The sequence below is a fragment of the Scylla paramamosain genome, chromosome 22 (genome assembly GCF_035594125.1).
Source record: "Scylla paramamosain isolate STU-SP2022 chromosome 22, ASM3559412v1, whole genome shotgun sequence".
In the NCBI taxonomy this organism is placed as follows: Eukaryota; Metazoa; Arthropoda; class Malacostraca; order Decapoda; family Portunidae; genus Scylla; species Scylla paramamosain.
Genome location: NC_087172.1, coordinates 188690 through 203157, shown reverse-complemented (window position 1 = coordinate 203157; position 14468 = coordinate 188690). Strand labels below are relative to the sequence as shown.

Genomic DNA, 14468 nt, shown 5'->3' with positions numbered 1-14468 from the left:
GGTGGTAAGAGTGAATGTAATTTTGAATTGCTTGAAGAGATAGAGTGTTTTCAGTATTTATGGTTGCATGATGCTGTAGAAAGAGCAAAAATGTAGTGGTGAAGTTCATGATGAAGAAAACATGAAAGATGTAGAGAGGAATGAGTAGAGATGTAGATCACCATGAAAGAATGCAAAGAGAAGACTGCATGAGATTGAAACAGTAACGACAATAATTGTACTGGACTGGAAAATGGAATAAGAAAGCAAGAGAGCAAAGGAGATTGAATGATGTGGAGACAAGGTATCTAAGGAACATGTGTGGAATAATAGGTATGGATTGAATTAGAAATGAAGATGTACAAAAGAGACTTGGAAAAACAAATAGCAAACTGGATCAGACCATGAATGAGATGGATGGACAGTGTAAAGAAAGTGCTTAATGCTTGAAGAGGGATGTTTGCAGAGAGAGAGAGAGAGAGAGAGAGAGTTTACACTGCACATGATCAAAATGAAGAGAGCAGTTGTAAATGGAAGAATAGTGGTGCAGTACTAAGGGTTATGAAAGAGATTGTTCTCCCATTGTCAGTGTTGATTAGGAAGACCGCAGAGAAGACGATTAGTTTATAGCAGTGTGGCAGAGTGAATTTTGCTATCAGGCCCTGTCACAGAAGCTGGCAGATATACTTGGGGATGTGATTAAACCTATGCATGTACAATACATTGCTCCCCTGTCATAAGGAATGGTGGTTTGGTGCTTTTATTTTATTTTCAGTCAGTTAATTCATAACAAGCGCTTTATTTTCTTCTCAGGAGGTTCAGAGTTCTTTAAAGAAGACGGCTGCTAGATTTTACCCCATATTTACTTATATAGTATTAACAGATCTTTTTTCCATTTGTATCTTTATTGAAACTGAACACATAATAATACTATATATATATATATATATATATATATATATATATATATATATATATATATATATATATATATATATATATATATATATATATATATATATATATATATATATATATATAAACACACGTTAATAGTAGTACTTGGGGATATCATCTGCACATCTGTCATCAGGATATTGAAAACACTTCTGACGGCCATCACTCAGGTCATCGGCTCTTATCTTGCCGTGCTGCGCCATAACTGGACACAGCGTTACTCTGAAGACTTCAGCTGCCTTTTTTTTTTAAGACGTCACGTGTCATAATCTGTGTCGAGGTAAGAGTTCCCAACACACTGCGGGAGATGCGCCTGTCTTTCACAGTCCACTTTATATGCCTGAAAACGGTGAACATGGAAGTGTTGGAATGAAGTGAGAAGGAACAACTTTCCTTACTGAGTCTTGGTCATTCTCTTTTAGAGATTTTGGTGAAACTTTTGCTGTTGCCTTGGATATATCGAAAGCTTTTGATAGAGTCTGGCACAAAGCTTTGATATCCAAATTATCCTCCTACGGCTTCTATCCTTCTCTCTGTAACTTCATCTCAAGTTTCCTTTCTGACCGTTCTGTTGCTTCTGTGGTAGACGGTCACTGTTCTAAATCCATTGATAGTGGTGTTCCTCAGGGTTCTGTCCTGTCACCCCACTCTCTTCTTATTATTCATCAATGACCTAAACCAAACTTCTTGTCCTATCCACTCCTACGCTGATGATACCACCCTGCGCTTTTCAGTCTTTTCATGGAAGTAAACATTTCACGCTGGGAAGCCACAGAACGCCTGATTTCTGATCTTTCTAAAACTTTTGGTTGGGGCAAAGCAAAAACTTTGTATTGTTCAATGCCTCAAAAACTCAATTCCTCCATCTATCAACTCGACACAATCTTCCAGACAACTATCCCCTCTTCAATGACACTCAACTGTCCCCCTCTTCTACACTAAACATCCTCGGTCAGTCCTTTACTTATAATCTGAACTGGAAACTTCACATCTCATCTCTAGCTAAAACGGCTATGAAACTAGGTGTTCTGAGACGTCTCCGCCAGTTTTTCTCACTCCTCATCCCCCCCCTCCAGCTTCTAACTCTACAAGGGCCTTATCGGTCCATGTATGGAGTATGCTTCACATGTCTGCGGGGATTCCACTCATATCGCTCTTCTAGACAGGGTGGAATCAAAAGTTTTTCGTCTCATCAACTCCTCTTCTAACTGATTGTCTTCAGCCTCTCTCTCATCGCCGCAGTGTTGCATCTCTAGCTGTCTTCTACCGCTATTTTCATGCTAACTGCTCTTCTGATCTTGCTAACTGCATGCCTCCCGTCCTCTCTCGGCCTCGCTGCACAAGACTTTCTTTCTCTCACCCCTATTCTGTCCATCTCTCTAATGCAAGAGTTAACCAGTAATCTCAATCATTCATCTCTTTCTGTGGTAAACTCTAGAACTCCCTGCCAGCTTCTGTATTTCCACCTTCCTATGACTTGAATTCCTTCAAGAGGGAGGTTTCAAGACATTTATCCTTCAATTTTTTACTACCGCTTTGGACCCTTTTCTGGGGCTGGCATCTCAGTGGGCTTTTTTTTTATTATTTTTTTTATTGTATTTTCGTTGCCCTTGGCCAGTGTTCCTCCATTAAAAAAAAAAAAAAAATGCTGGAGATTATTTTGACAAACCCTACTACTTGTTGCTGCTTAGCCGATAATGCCGAGTCTCATATTGGCAAGAGGAAATAATTTATTGACATCTCTTCATGACCGATAATTATACAGAAGAGAGAGAGAGAGAGAGAGAGAGAGAGAGAGAGAGAGAGAGAGAGAGAGAGAGAGAGAGAGAGAGAGACGCATTTAGGTAGGTATATTGCGTGATAGTAGTAGTAGTAGTAGTAGAAGTAGTAGTAGTAGTAGTGATAGTAGTAGTAGTAGTAGTAGTAGTAGTAGTAGTAGTAGTATGCCTCCCGTCCTCCCTCGGCCTCGCTGCACAAGACTTTTTTTTCTCTCACCTGTCTCTGTAACTTTCTAGTTGCAGCAACAATAACAATGATAATACTCCATGTCTCAAGTGTGCTGCAATCGTGATAAATAAATATGCTGAAAAAATATATTAACGAACATTTAGGAAAAATAAAATTAAATAAACTGGATGGCAATGAGTATATTAAAATGTTAAAATATCATAAAAAAAAAAAGAAAGAAAGAAGAGGAGAAGAAGAAGAAGAAGAAGAAGAAGAAGGAAACCAAGATTGCCTTTCATTCAAGGACAGATTAAATTGGTGTTTAAACTCACACCATCAATGCTGTTGTGCTGAGAGGAGTTGTGTTTCTTATGTGGAATAATGTTTATTGGTGTAAGATGCAATAGTGTTCTACTATTCACTGGCTCCTTGAGAACGTAGAGAGAGAGAGAGAGAGAGAGAGAGAGAGAGAGAGAGAGAGTCACAGGTCCCAAGAGGAGGAGGAGGAGGCCGCGAGGTGGCAGCTGAGGGAATCAGTCGTCAGCTGATGCGGCGACACGCGTACACCTACAAGTGGTCGGGTGGACCAGTGTGGCAGATTGTGACAGATAAAAGCAGATAACGTACAAGTACACGAAAAGTTTACTAAGGAGTTCTAACCAGAAATAAGCGGTTATATCGTGATCTTAAATGTACCCAGCGTTGCTCAAGGTGAGTGTGTGTGGTGTGTTTGGGGTGAACAGGTGAGCTCGGTGTTGACAGGTGGGTGCACACTCACTCTCTCTTCGCCCAACAGGCCTGTCATGTCTAGCTCTGCATTGCTCCTGGTCGTAGGCTTATCAGATCAGTGTTTGGTGTGGAGATTAACTGCTCTCTCTCCCTCTCACAGCTTTTACTCAGCCTCTACTATTGGAAATATATTTTATTGGATTCTATGAGGAATGTGAAAGTATTTAACTGTGGGACTAATGTATATCAATGTTTATAGTTTTTGAGGACTGACTCAATTCTGTTTGGCAGTAGATCCACACATTTTTCAAGCAAACTTCTCTGTGTGATGGTGTAGGTGATTCTGGTCATTTGATACTGAAGTTTGTGGTCAAGAAGTAGACTTTTCCCATGTGGTATGTTTTCTTACTAATGATCTCTTTCAATTTTTCCTCCATGCAAACTTTTTTTCTTTGTGATGGTGTAGGTGATTCTGGTCATTTTGTAATGAAGTTTGTGATCAAGAAGTACATCTTTCCCATGTTTTATGATATTCTTGTCAAGTCACATTGCAAATCATCAAAAATCAAACTTGCCTTCCCTGCTCTTCTGGACAGCACCCAAAGCCTGTTAGTAGTTGAAAGTTTGCCAGCTTACCCAGTCACATATTAGGAATTCCCAAATGATATGTGGATAATTATTAGTGACTGTAGCAATAAAAAAAAAAATCAGGAGTTTCTCTGCCAAGGAGGAGGAGGTGAAAAGAAAATAAGGGGTGGTGATTTTGGTAGTTTACAAAAATATGAATAAATAAATTGTGGTTGGTTAGGAAGCCCTAAGCACCCAGGCTGAGGAGGTGTTGAAACTATTGTTCCAATAGAGGGTGACCCTACATAACTATCCCTCACTCTGGATGGTGACCAGGAGAGGGGGAACAGTACCTGTTCTAACCTAAAAGAAGACAAGGGAACCTGGGAATGCTTAGTTGTCAGTTGGTGAATGGTGGTGGGTGGAGGGAAGTGCTTAGATTCTGTGATGCTGATTCTGGTATCCTTCTCAAGGAGATGGCTTGTGTCACCCCACCAGATAGGTGTCAAGCGGCAGAGCCTCCTCCCTTATTGCCTCTTGAAGTGGCTATGGTGGTTAAGGCCACGTCGGGGGGGAATAGGTGTCAAGTGGCAGAGCCTCCTCCCCTATTGCCTCTTGATGTGACTGTGGTGGTTAAGGCCACATCTATGGAGAGTAAATTGCTGATCTTTGTAGTTGCCACTGTGACTGCTGTTACTTCAGAGTTACCTCATGGCGACTGTGGTTGCCACTGGTTGTGCCATGTCTGCTGGGTAGGCCACGTGAATTAGCACAGCAGGTAGAAGTAGGAAGGTCTGCCCTGGATGCAAGCTGGAGTCAGAAAGAGGGCGAGGGACTAACATGGTGCCTTGTGTCACATCCCTTCCTCTTCCTCTTCTTCCTTAGCTTGACATGGCCTCATCTTATTGGCTGTCTCTTCCTCTAGGAACTACTTTTTATTATTGGGTTTGTCTTCCTTTCTCCTTTTCACTATTATACCTACCCTAAATCCTCCTCAACCCGGTTTTTGGAAAATGATCACAGATAGTCTTGTTATGGGTTAACTCCCATGTGGAAGTGAACTAGAGATGTACTGTATGTGTGATTTAAATGGAGGAAAATGGATGGGAGCTGGGTAGATTTTCAGGGAGAACTGCTGAGAATTGCCCCTCCAAGCCAAATACTGTAATACTCTGCCCATCTCTTAATTACTAAAAAAAATCTCCCCCCATATCTCTTTCCTTTATATTTTATAGTTCCCTCAGTAGATCTTAAAGGGTTTTGGGTTGCTGCCCATTCACTCTTCTCTCCCTTGGGTTTTCAAAGTTTTCCATTCATTCTGTATTATGGCTACCTGGAGGACTTATCAATTCTCTGCACTGTCATGCCAATGAGTCCTTTTGGGACTCAACTTTCCGGGTGGGTTCAGTCTGCTTCATTCACCCTTATCAGTCCTGGCTCTGGGGTGGTGTTACAGGAGCATGACAAGTATCCTATCCAGTCCTCTGTCCAAGGTTGCGTTACTATCCCCACTTGTGGTTATCTCCCACATCGACTCTGTGGTAATCCTTCAGATCCCAGGACTTCCTTGGGATCCACCAATATTCCAGGGTGGGTCCAGTGTCTGCAGCCCCCCAGTTTAGCTGCAACCAATGGAATCTTGTCCTACACTTCTGCATATACCAGGGCCCCTTCACAACAGCTCTAGAAGACTTTTAGGATTCCTTGATCTTAACATCCCCTAGGTCACCTTATACAAATGGGTCATTGTTCACGATCCTCCTACTCTCCTTCCTTCTCATGGGGAATAAGAGCTTCTGAGGCTCCTTTCATTTTACACACACTGTCTGTCAGTAGCCTCTCAGGGTTCCCAACATCTTCCATTTACATATCTAAAATCCTGATCATCTCGGCCTTCCTAGTTAAAGTACATTCCATCCCTGTTCCATAATAAATGTACTAGGTTCTCTCATATTGCTCTGTTTACAATATGAAAGGTATATGTCTTATATAATTTATCTAGTACGTGTTCTATGAGAGTAACACTTCAGGGATATAATAAAACTACACCATCTCATGGATCTTTTCATTTTATAAAGACCTGCAACTCTGAAATGCAAGACTTACACAAAAATATGATGACACCATCAAACAGAGGGGAGAGAAAAAAACAAAAACAATACTGAGTGTATATGTGTTGAGAATGTGGAATGTGCCCTGATAATACATCTTGAATACTACATATGTGAGTGATAAGGTTCAGGTACACCAGGCCTCTCATATTCATTGGTGTCCTCATTTATCAATGATTTATTGTGGCAGTTTGTTGAAAGCATTGATTTCTTTGGCAGATATTGTGCTTAGCAGCTCTTTATTCTTTAAAGGGGAAGAGAGAAGTGGCAAGTGTCAGGCTGAGTTTAGATAGAGAGAGAGAGAGAGAGAGAGAGAGAGAGAGAGAGAGAGAGAGAGAGAGAGAGAGAGAGAGAGAGAGAGAGAGAGAGAGGAGGAATGCTTCACTTATATCTTATGCATTATTATATTTATACCTTGTCTCTTGGTGGAGGTCTCATGATTTTGCTTGTGAATGTTCCTTGCTTTTTTACTAGATTTTTTATTTTTTTATTTTTTTTTGCCATTTTGTGATTTTCTTGTCTTTATAGCACTAACTTGCTTGTTTCAGTCATCCTAAGTCTTTTTGTTCTTTATTATCACTTGGAGGAAGTTGGACAAAATTACTATGGAATAAATATAAAAAAAATAAAATAAATAAATAAGTAAATATAGCTTAGATTTCAATGACATTTGTGTAAGTTTTAAACATAACAGGAAGAGAATACATTTGCACAGCCTTCATAATCCGATGATTGTTATATAGTGCACCCAAGCTGCTTCCAAACAGCTTGAAAAATTACCAGCTTCTGGCACACTTCAACCTTGGCTATCTAATTAGGACTACCTTGGCTGTGTGCTGAATACTCTGCCATTGACTTTCCTAAATGACAAAATTTATCATGTAATGAAAAGTTAAAATCAGAACCATCTGTTTAACTTGCATTTTGTGAAAAAATTCAGTGGCACCGGTGTATCTTAAAGGATTAAGGGGATGACACTTATCTTGTCTCATTGCAGTAATAGAAGTACAAATAGTAGGAATTAAAAAAAAAATTACAAATGTATAAATCATTTTGAATTTTGAGACAGAAATTAACCTGAAGCAGATATGAGGGACAAGAAGTACAACCCCACATGAGAAATGGATGAGATTGCTAGACATGACAAATGTCATGCATGAATAGTAGTACTGAAAGAGTCATAATTGGTCACAAGTAGGGTACATAGTGTTGATAGGTCTTCTGCTGTATCAGTGCAAGCATTGTATCAACAGCCTTCTCAGCAAAATAATTTTGTTTTTTAGTATAATGAAATTTATCTCATCTTCACACTCCCAGTCATTCTCCAATAACTTGTCTCCACTGCAGGAATTTTAGATCTTTGATGTTCATTCCACATCCATGCCATATTCACTTACTGTTTTTACTTGGATATTGTCAGTATTACTTGTTTCAGTAATGCCCTTGAGAATGTATACAGTAAACTGTGGTGTGATGATGGCATTTAGTGGAATTTGCTGTCATTCATAGTTCAGATACATTAAGATACAGGTCATGTCTCACTCGCCTACTGTTTTTACTTGGGTATTATTTTAAATTGTTTCAGTAATGCTCTTGAGAATGTACATTGAATTATAGTGTGATGAAAGCATTTAATGAAGTTTACTATCACGTACAGTTCAGACACATTAGGTCATGTCTCGCTCACTCACTATTTTTACATGGGTACAATAGTGTTGCCAGGTGTGGCAAAAAGTAATGGATTGGGCTGTTTATAAATTATTTATTTTGCATTTTGTTTGGACTGGTGAGATCAAAATTGGGTTTCATACTTATAAGACATCAAGTTAATTATGTTATATAAGAACACATAAATACATAGTGACAAAGAGGCTATTATAGGTGAAAATCTGTGACTTTTCATGACTTTTGTTTAAAAAATCTGGTAACATTGTTTGGATATTGTTTTTAACTGTTTCAGTTATGCTCATGAGAACTTTGTAAAGTGAACAGTAGTGTGATAGCAGCATTTAATGGAGTTTGTTTTGATGTGCAATTGACTCACTAGGATGCAGGTAAATTTTTTATTCTCTTTGCCAGGAAAATGTATTAATTCATTTGTTTATTTCAATTACAAAATACTTGAATTTTACTCTTGAATCCTAGTACACAGTGAACTGCGTGTCTGTCAAGTACAGCAAGCAGGATGCAAGTAATTATTCTTCCCCTTGCATTACATGAGATTGTGTAAATGCATACAAATGAGATGCATTACATGAGATTGTGTAAATGCATACATACACCACAAGATATGGGATCTTGTGGTGGAATAATTATGATAAGTATCATCGATTTTACTTGTAATGTGTGTTGTGCAAACCAAAGAGTTGAGCAAGTGTGCAAAATAGCAATATTGAGGGTGGGTTCTGCCTTGTCTGATTTGACTGATGTAGGGGGTGGAGCAGGAGCCATCCTTGAAGAAGGAGTTTGGAATGGATGGAAGAAATTGAGGGAGCCAGCTGTGATGGTGTTGAAAATCCCTCCTGCTGCCTGGCAGCTGCCCTGCCTGGTGTCTGGCCAGGACAGCTCAGTGCATTGAGTTGACAGTCAGAGGAAATGCTCAGAGACAAGGCTTTTTCTGAAGAGGGTGAGGCCTAGCTTGGCTTTCATGAAAAATGGTGCTCAGCATGTGTTCTCTTGGATGGATGTAAAGAAACACACTGGGCAGTTCATGTAAAATTAGACTTCAGAAACCTTGTCAGATTGATTAGAGAAGAGATGTGGAAATTTCTGAAAATTTTAGTGTTAAATCTGAGGGAATGGACTCTGAGCAAGAAGACTGCTAGACCTACACTGATTGATCATGTAAAGGTGGCATAACCCAAAGTCAGTTGACTTGGTGGCTTTGTAAGGAAGCAAGTCACTATGTAGCTCTGTCCTCTCATGAAGAGTACTGAGTGGGATTTTCCTTTATTTATATGTATGTTGGGCCTCTGGGAACTAAATATCATACATCTCATATGTAATCATCCTTTATCTAATCACTTATATAGGTACTTGAGGAACCATGATAGTAGATCAGAGAAGAGCAGTGTATAGGGGTGTGTGAACTCCTCACAGTCAGAATTGTGAGGCTGCTTGAGCAACACACTTATTATTTTGCTGAAGGTAACACTACCAGTTGCTGCTTGATTAGGTAATCTTGTGTATAATGAAGGCCTGTGATCACCATTTTATTGTTAGTTATATTGCACCTCAATGCTTTTCACCTTAGATTTCATGTCAATCCTCTTCACTTTGAAAATTCAAGGTTATAATAATGATGTACATCTAACTTCTGCTCACGGTATCTGTACTTTTTAGAATATTTGTCTTGTCTAAAAAGGCTAAAGATAAATCTATGTAGATTAAGTGCTGCCAGTGTAACCATTCTTTGATATAGCTGAGGGTCAAGGAGTGCTAAGGGTATGTGCAAAACCTTACTGCAGCAGCCCCAGGACTTGATTGAACTTTACCCATTAAAGCAAAGTATTCATCCATCTCCTATCATCACAGGTCAAATTCTAGTATTGTTTAAGGCCACATTATGCTGCTACTACAAAATTAAAGGTAGTTAGTGTCAAATAGCTCCTCAAAAGAGAGAGAGAGAGAGAGAGAGAGAGAGAGAGAGAGAGAGAGAGAGAGAGAGAGAGAGAGAGAGAGAGAGAGAGAGAGGTCCTTTCAGAACGTAGCTTTATTTTCTGGATAGATTTTTATCAATTTACTGATAGTATTTTCAGTCATTGCTTTGGATGGGATATTAATCTTCATTTATAGCTTACTTATAAAATATAATTACTGAGGGAACCTACATATGGAATGCTAACAACCAATATTTCTCCATTAACAGATTCAACACAACGCACTACAACCCAACAACAGGCAGGTGTAGCCCAGCTGCTGACAACTGCCACACCGCTACCACACCACCACAAAGATGACTGACAACAGAGTGTATCGCACCCGAACCCTTGGCATCCCAGCTGAAGGTTTGAAGGACCAGTACGCTGATGGCACAGCAGCCAAACTCTGGGAAGTTTACATCGGTGACAAAAACCAGCGGACGCAAGTGTATCGCAATTTCATTGTTCAGCTTCTGCGGAAACAGAATTGCCACAACATTCTGGATGTGGCATGTGGCACTGGGTAGGTGTTAAGATTGTTTTGCTTCTTATGTATTCATCTTCTACAGTTTGTTGGGACTTGGTTATGGTGGTGGCGGTTATATCTGTCGCAAAGGGGGACCATCTCTTGGTTACTTGAGCAAATGTGCTAATCTTGGATAATTTTATCAAATCACAGTGCACTTCTTCAAATTACTTTTAAGATCAGTATTTCCAAAGTGAGCACTGCTGAACATACGATACCATTTTTCTGTATCTGTACTACCACTCCATTGTTCATATCTAACAGCAGGTGTTGGCTCCCATGAGAACATAATGAAGAGAATGATTTTCAAGTGGCTTATAGTTTACAAATGGTTTATCCAACCATAGATACATCACCATCAACATCAGCAGCATCAACAGCCTCTGTGGTTGTGCTACTGTTTAACCTTTTCAAACTGCCATTCTCTGAGGTGTATACTCAGATCTGTTATTTTCTTTTGTATTTTTACAAGTTCATTGTTGTGTTATGATGGATGGCCTCTCATCTGGTGTCTACTGTGGTGTATTCTGGTTATTGTTCCTGGGAGCTCTCTGGATGGGGTGGCCTTGGGAGAAGAGCCTCCACTTGCTTGTATTCAAACTCACATTCCAATCCTTGCCTTTTCATATATTCCCAGCATCTGTTCTATCATATTTCTTGTAATCTTAATCTCATTTATTCAAAACTGTCTGTGGTGATATGTTTATGTTTGAGTGAATGATTTGGGTGAAGGAAAATGCATAACTGTTATTCAGTCATGATTATGTTAACACTAACCATCATGATTGCAGGGTGGACAGCATAATGCTATTGGAAGAAGGATTTCAGGTAACCAGCGTGGATCTGTCAGACAAGATGCTCAAGTATGCACTGAAGACAAGGTGGCAGCGTAGAAAAGAAACAGCCTTTGACAACTGGGGTAAGAGAGAGAGGTGGAGCTTCAGTAGTGAGGAGGTGAAGGGATAGACAAAGATAGGTTTATAGAGAGAGAGAGAGAGAGAAGGGGGGGTGGGGAGTTCAGCTAGTTTTGTACTAAAGATGGTCCAACTTCTCAAGCAACCTAACAAAACTGTGTTGATCTTGCTATGTATCTATCATCTTATACCTCTTTATTTTGTCTTTACCTTTCTGCACTGTCAGTTTCTTCATTTCACACAACACATTCTGGTGCTATCATGACTGCTGCTTCCACCACTAACCACCACTGCTATGCTATATTATTACCACCAACCAACTACCATAGATGCATCTCTCTCCTCCAGTTATTGAAGAAGCCAACTGGCTGACACTCCCTGATGACATTGAGGGTCAAGGAACATTTGATGCAGTTGTTTGCCTTGGAAATTCTTTTGCTCACTTGCCAGATCTCTCAGGAGACCAGTCTGAGCACAGGTGAGAGACAAAGAGAGACAGAGACAGATATGAGTAATAAAGGACAGACACAGATTCAAATATGAATACTGATCTGCTCACTTGCCAGATATCTCAGGAGACCAGTCTGAGATATTAGATATGAGCAATAAAGGACAAACACAGATTCAAGTACGAATACTGGTCAGCTCACAAAGCAACCCATTCCAGACTGGCACTCCATAACTTTGCTGAGATGGTCAAGCCTGGTGGAATCTTAGTCATTGATCACCGCAACTATGACTACATCGTTGATACGGGTTCTGCGCCTTCACAAAATATCTACTATAATGTTAGTAAGCTTACTATAAATAAGAATGTGTATTTTAATTTTGTGTGTGTGTGTACATATATGTTCTTAGCTAATTGTATTTTTACAGGATTGGGTCAAGCTTGTAATGTCCCTTCTTTTAAAGTTAATTTGTCATAATTATTTTTAAAGCTGTGAATGTTCCTTGCACACACAGCTTCATGAGTCACTGCACTGTGTGTGTATGTGTGTGTGTGTGTGTGTGTGTGTGTGTGTGTGTGTGTGTGTGTGTGTGTGTGTGTGTGTGTGTTTGTGTGTGTGTGTTTACCTAGTTGTGGTTTACAGGAGGTGAGTGATCTCATAGTATCCCGTCCCTATATTTATCCAGTTTGGTCTTAAAAGCATGGACAGTTACAGCATTGACAATGTCTTCACTGAGTTCATTCCATTTGTTCACATTTACACAATCCTACACAGATAGCCTGAACAGCTCCACTCTTCTGTCCCCAGAGTAAGCACATCTTGGATATCAAGACATCAGTTCTCTACGTCAATGGCAAGGCATCATTAGTCACTTTGGACTACCTCATGGACACAGGAGGAGCCGAGACACGGGATGACACAGACTCTGACATTGCAAAGAAGGGACGGATTGAAGGACAAAAGAAAAGGTAATGTGGTGAAGATTTTATTAGAAAAGCCTTTATTATCATGATGGTATTATAATAGTAGGAATGTGATATTATTATTTTTGATGCCATAGAGGAAACTAAAAACAGCTCCAAAACTTTAAGATAGTCAGTAGGGATGTGATGTTATTATCTTCATTGCCATAAATAGAACTATAACAGTTCCAAAGCTGTTGCTGTAGATGGATCTGATAAAATAAAGCTTCAAAGATAATCAGAAGGGATGTGCTGATACTGTTATTTTTTATTGCTGTACATGAACTAGTAATTGAGATTCAAACCTTTAAGATTGGCTATGTATACACTACAGTCATCCCAAGTAGTGCCAAGGAATGACATAAAGAACTCCAGTGAATGTCATGGCTGTAATTTGAATAGAAATTAAAACTGATTAATGAACCAAAAAGAACAAGAACTGAGGATGTGGTACTTATTTTCTCTCTCAGAAACATTTAGTTAAATATGGCATCACTACTTTGGGCAACTGTACTTTGCCAAAATTGATACTGGGCAATATTGATATAAACTTCAAATGAGTAGGAATTTAGGAATTTAGAAAGAGGTGTATAGACAGAAAGCAAAGCTGACCCAGTTTTGAATGATCACTTTGCTATCATAGGTAACTACCCCACTATCACTGTCCATCTATTTATCTGATACCTATTCCTAAGCACTTCCTCAAGCAGACAGCCATGGCAGGAGAATAGTTTTTCCTTATTCTTGCATTCCCTCTTACCCAGATTTCACTCTTTCATTCTCTTTTCATCCCTTTCATACTGTTCTTACTTTCTTCACCACTCTCTTTTGTCATTTCTTGAACCATGGTATGTAACAGACAGTGCACAGTAGTGAAAGTATTGTCACCTACATTGTAATTCTATGTAAAATCCTCTCACTCACACTTCCTTTTCTTCTCCTCTCACAGCAACTTCCGCCTGTCTTACTTTCCTCATCGCGTTGCCCCATTCAGCAAACTTCTCCAAGAGGCATTTGGTGAAGGGGCAAAACAGTCAGTTTATGGAGACTTTAAGGCCATCGGGGAGATTGATGATCCAGCATTTTACGTCCATGTTATCATGAAGCCTCTGAAGTAGTCTTGGTGATGTGATGTGTGAGAGAGAGAGAGAGAGAGAGAGAGAGAGAGAGAGAGAGAGAGAGAGAGGTGGTGTTGTGGCTTGGCAGAGAAGGTTGCAGGCAAGGTTGTGATGTCTGTATGGTATGGACTGTGGCTTCTTATCTCCTAACCCAATCATGTAAATTGTCACCACTTCTAACGAAATTCTCTCTACTATTTTTCTGTATTACCAAGTCAAGTTGTGATTGCTTTGTCTTGTCAGTTCAGTTTCCTAGTCTTTCATTTGATTCCATTGCTTATAGAAGCAGCAGTGGCAGCCATTTTGTTTGAGTACTTAAGCATAACATGTCTGGAAGGGTTCTCTTCTCAGTTTTTTTTTATTTGAAATCTTTAAAAAAATATCAATACAGTTATCCAGATTTTTTGTGATTATTATTTAACATTGATTTATTTATTTCTGTTTATAGTTTCTAATCCATTTTTTCATTTTTATTTTATTTGTTTATATTATTTGTTTACTTATTTATTTATTTTTGAGAGAGAGAGAGAGAGAGAGAGAGAGAGAGAGAGAGAGAGAGAGAGAGAGA

At 39.4% G+C, this 14468-nt stretch overlaps 1 protein-coding gene across 6 annotated transcripts; it reads left to right on the top strand.

Moving 5' to 3' along the window:
* Window positions 1–1109: 1109 nt before the first annotated feature.
* LOC135111372 (glycine N-methyltransferase-like) lies at window positions 1110–14303 on the top strand. 6 transcript variants are annotated; one of them, XM_064024581.1, is made up of 7 exons: window positions 1110–1216; window positions 10159–10454; window positions 11249–11376; window positions 11720–11849; window positions 12039–12159; window positions 12628–12788; window positions 13732–14303. In XM_064024581.1, the coding sequence occupies exons 2-7, from the start codon at window positions 10246–10248 to the stop codon at window positions 13898–13900; spliced, it is 918 nt and encodes a 305-aa protein (XP_063880651.1). In that variant the 5' UTR covers window positions 1110–1216; window positions 10159–10245; the 3' UTR covers window positions 13901–14303. The 6 variants fall into 6 exon arrangements, with proteins under 6 accessions (XP_063880651.1, XP_063880648.1, XP_063880649.1 ...); XM_064024578.1 differs by lacking the exon at window positions 1110–1216 and adding an exon at window positions 3404–3594; XM_064024579.1 differs by lacking the exon at window positions 1110–1216 and adding an exon at window positions 3594–3645.
* The last annotated feature ends 165 nt before the right edge of the window (window positions 14304–14468 follow it).

Coding starts and splice junctions, on each gene's coding strand:
- LOC135111372 (XM_064024581.1), top strand. CDS start 10,246: ATGACTGACAACAGAGTGTATCGCACCCGAACCCTTGGCATCCCAGCT. Junction 11,850..12,038: donor GGAGACCAGTCTGAGCACAG/GTGAGAGACAAA, acceptor AACCCATTCCAG/ACTGGCACTCCATAACTTTG. Junction 12,160..12,627: donor CACAAAATATCTACTATAAT/GTTAGTAAGCTT, acceptor TTCTGTCCCCAG/AGTAAGCACATCTTGGATAT.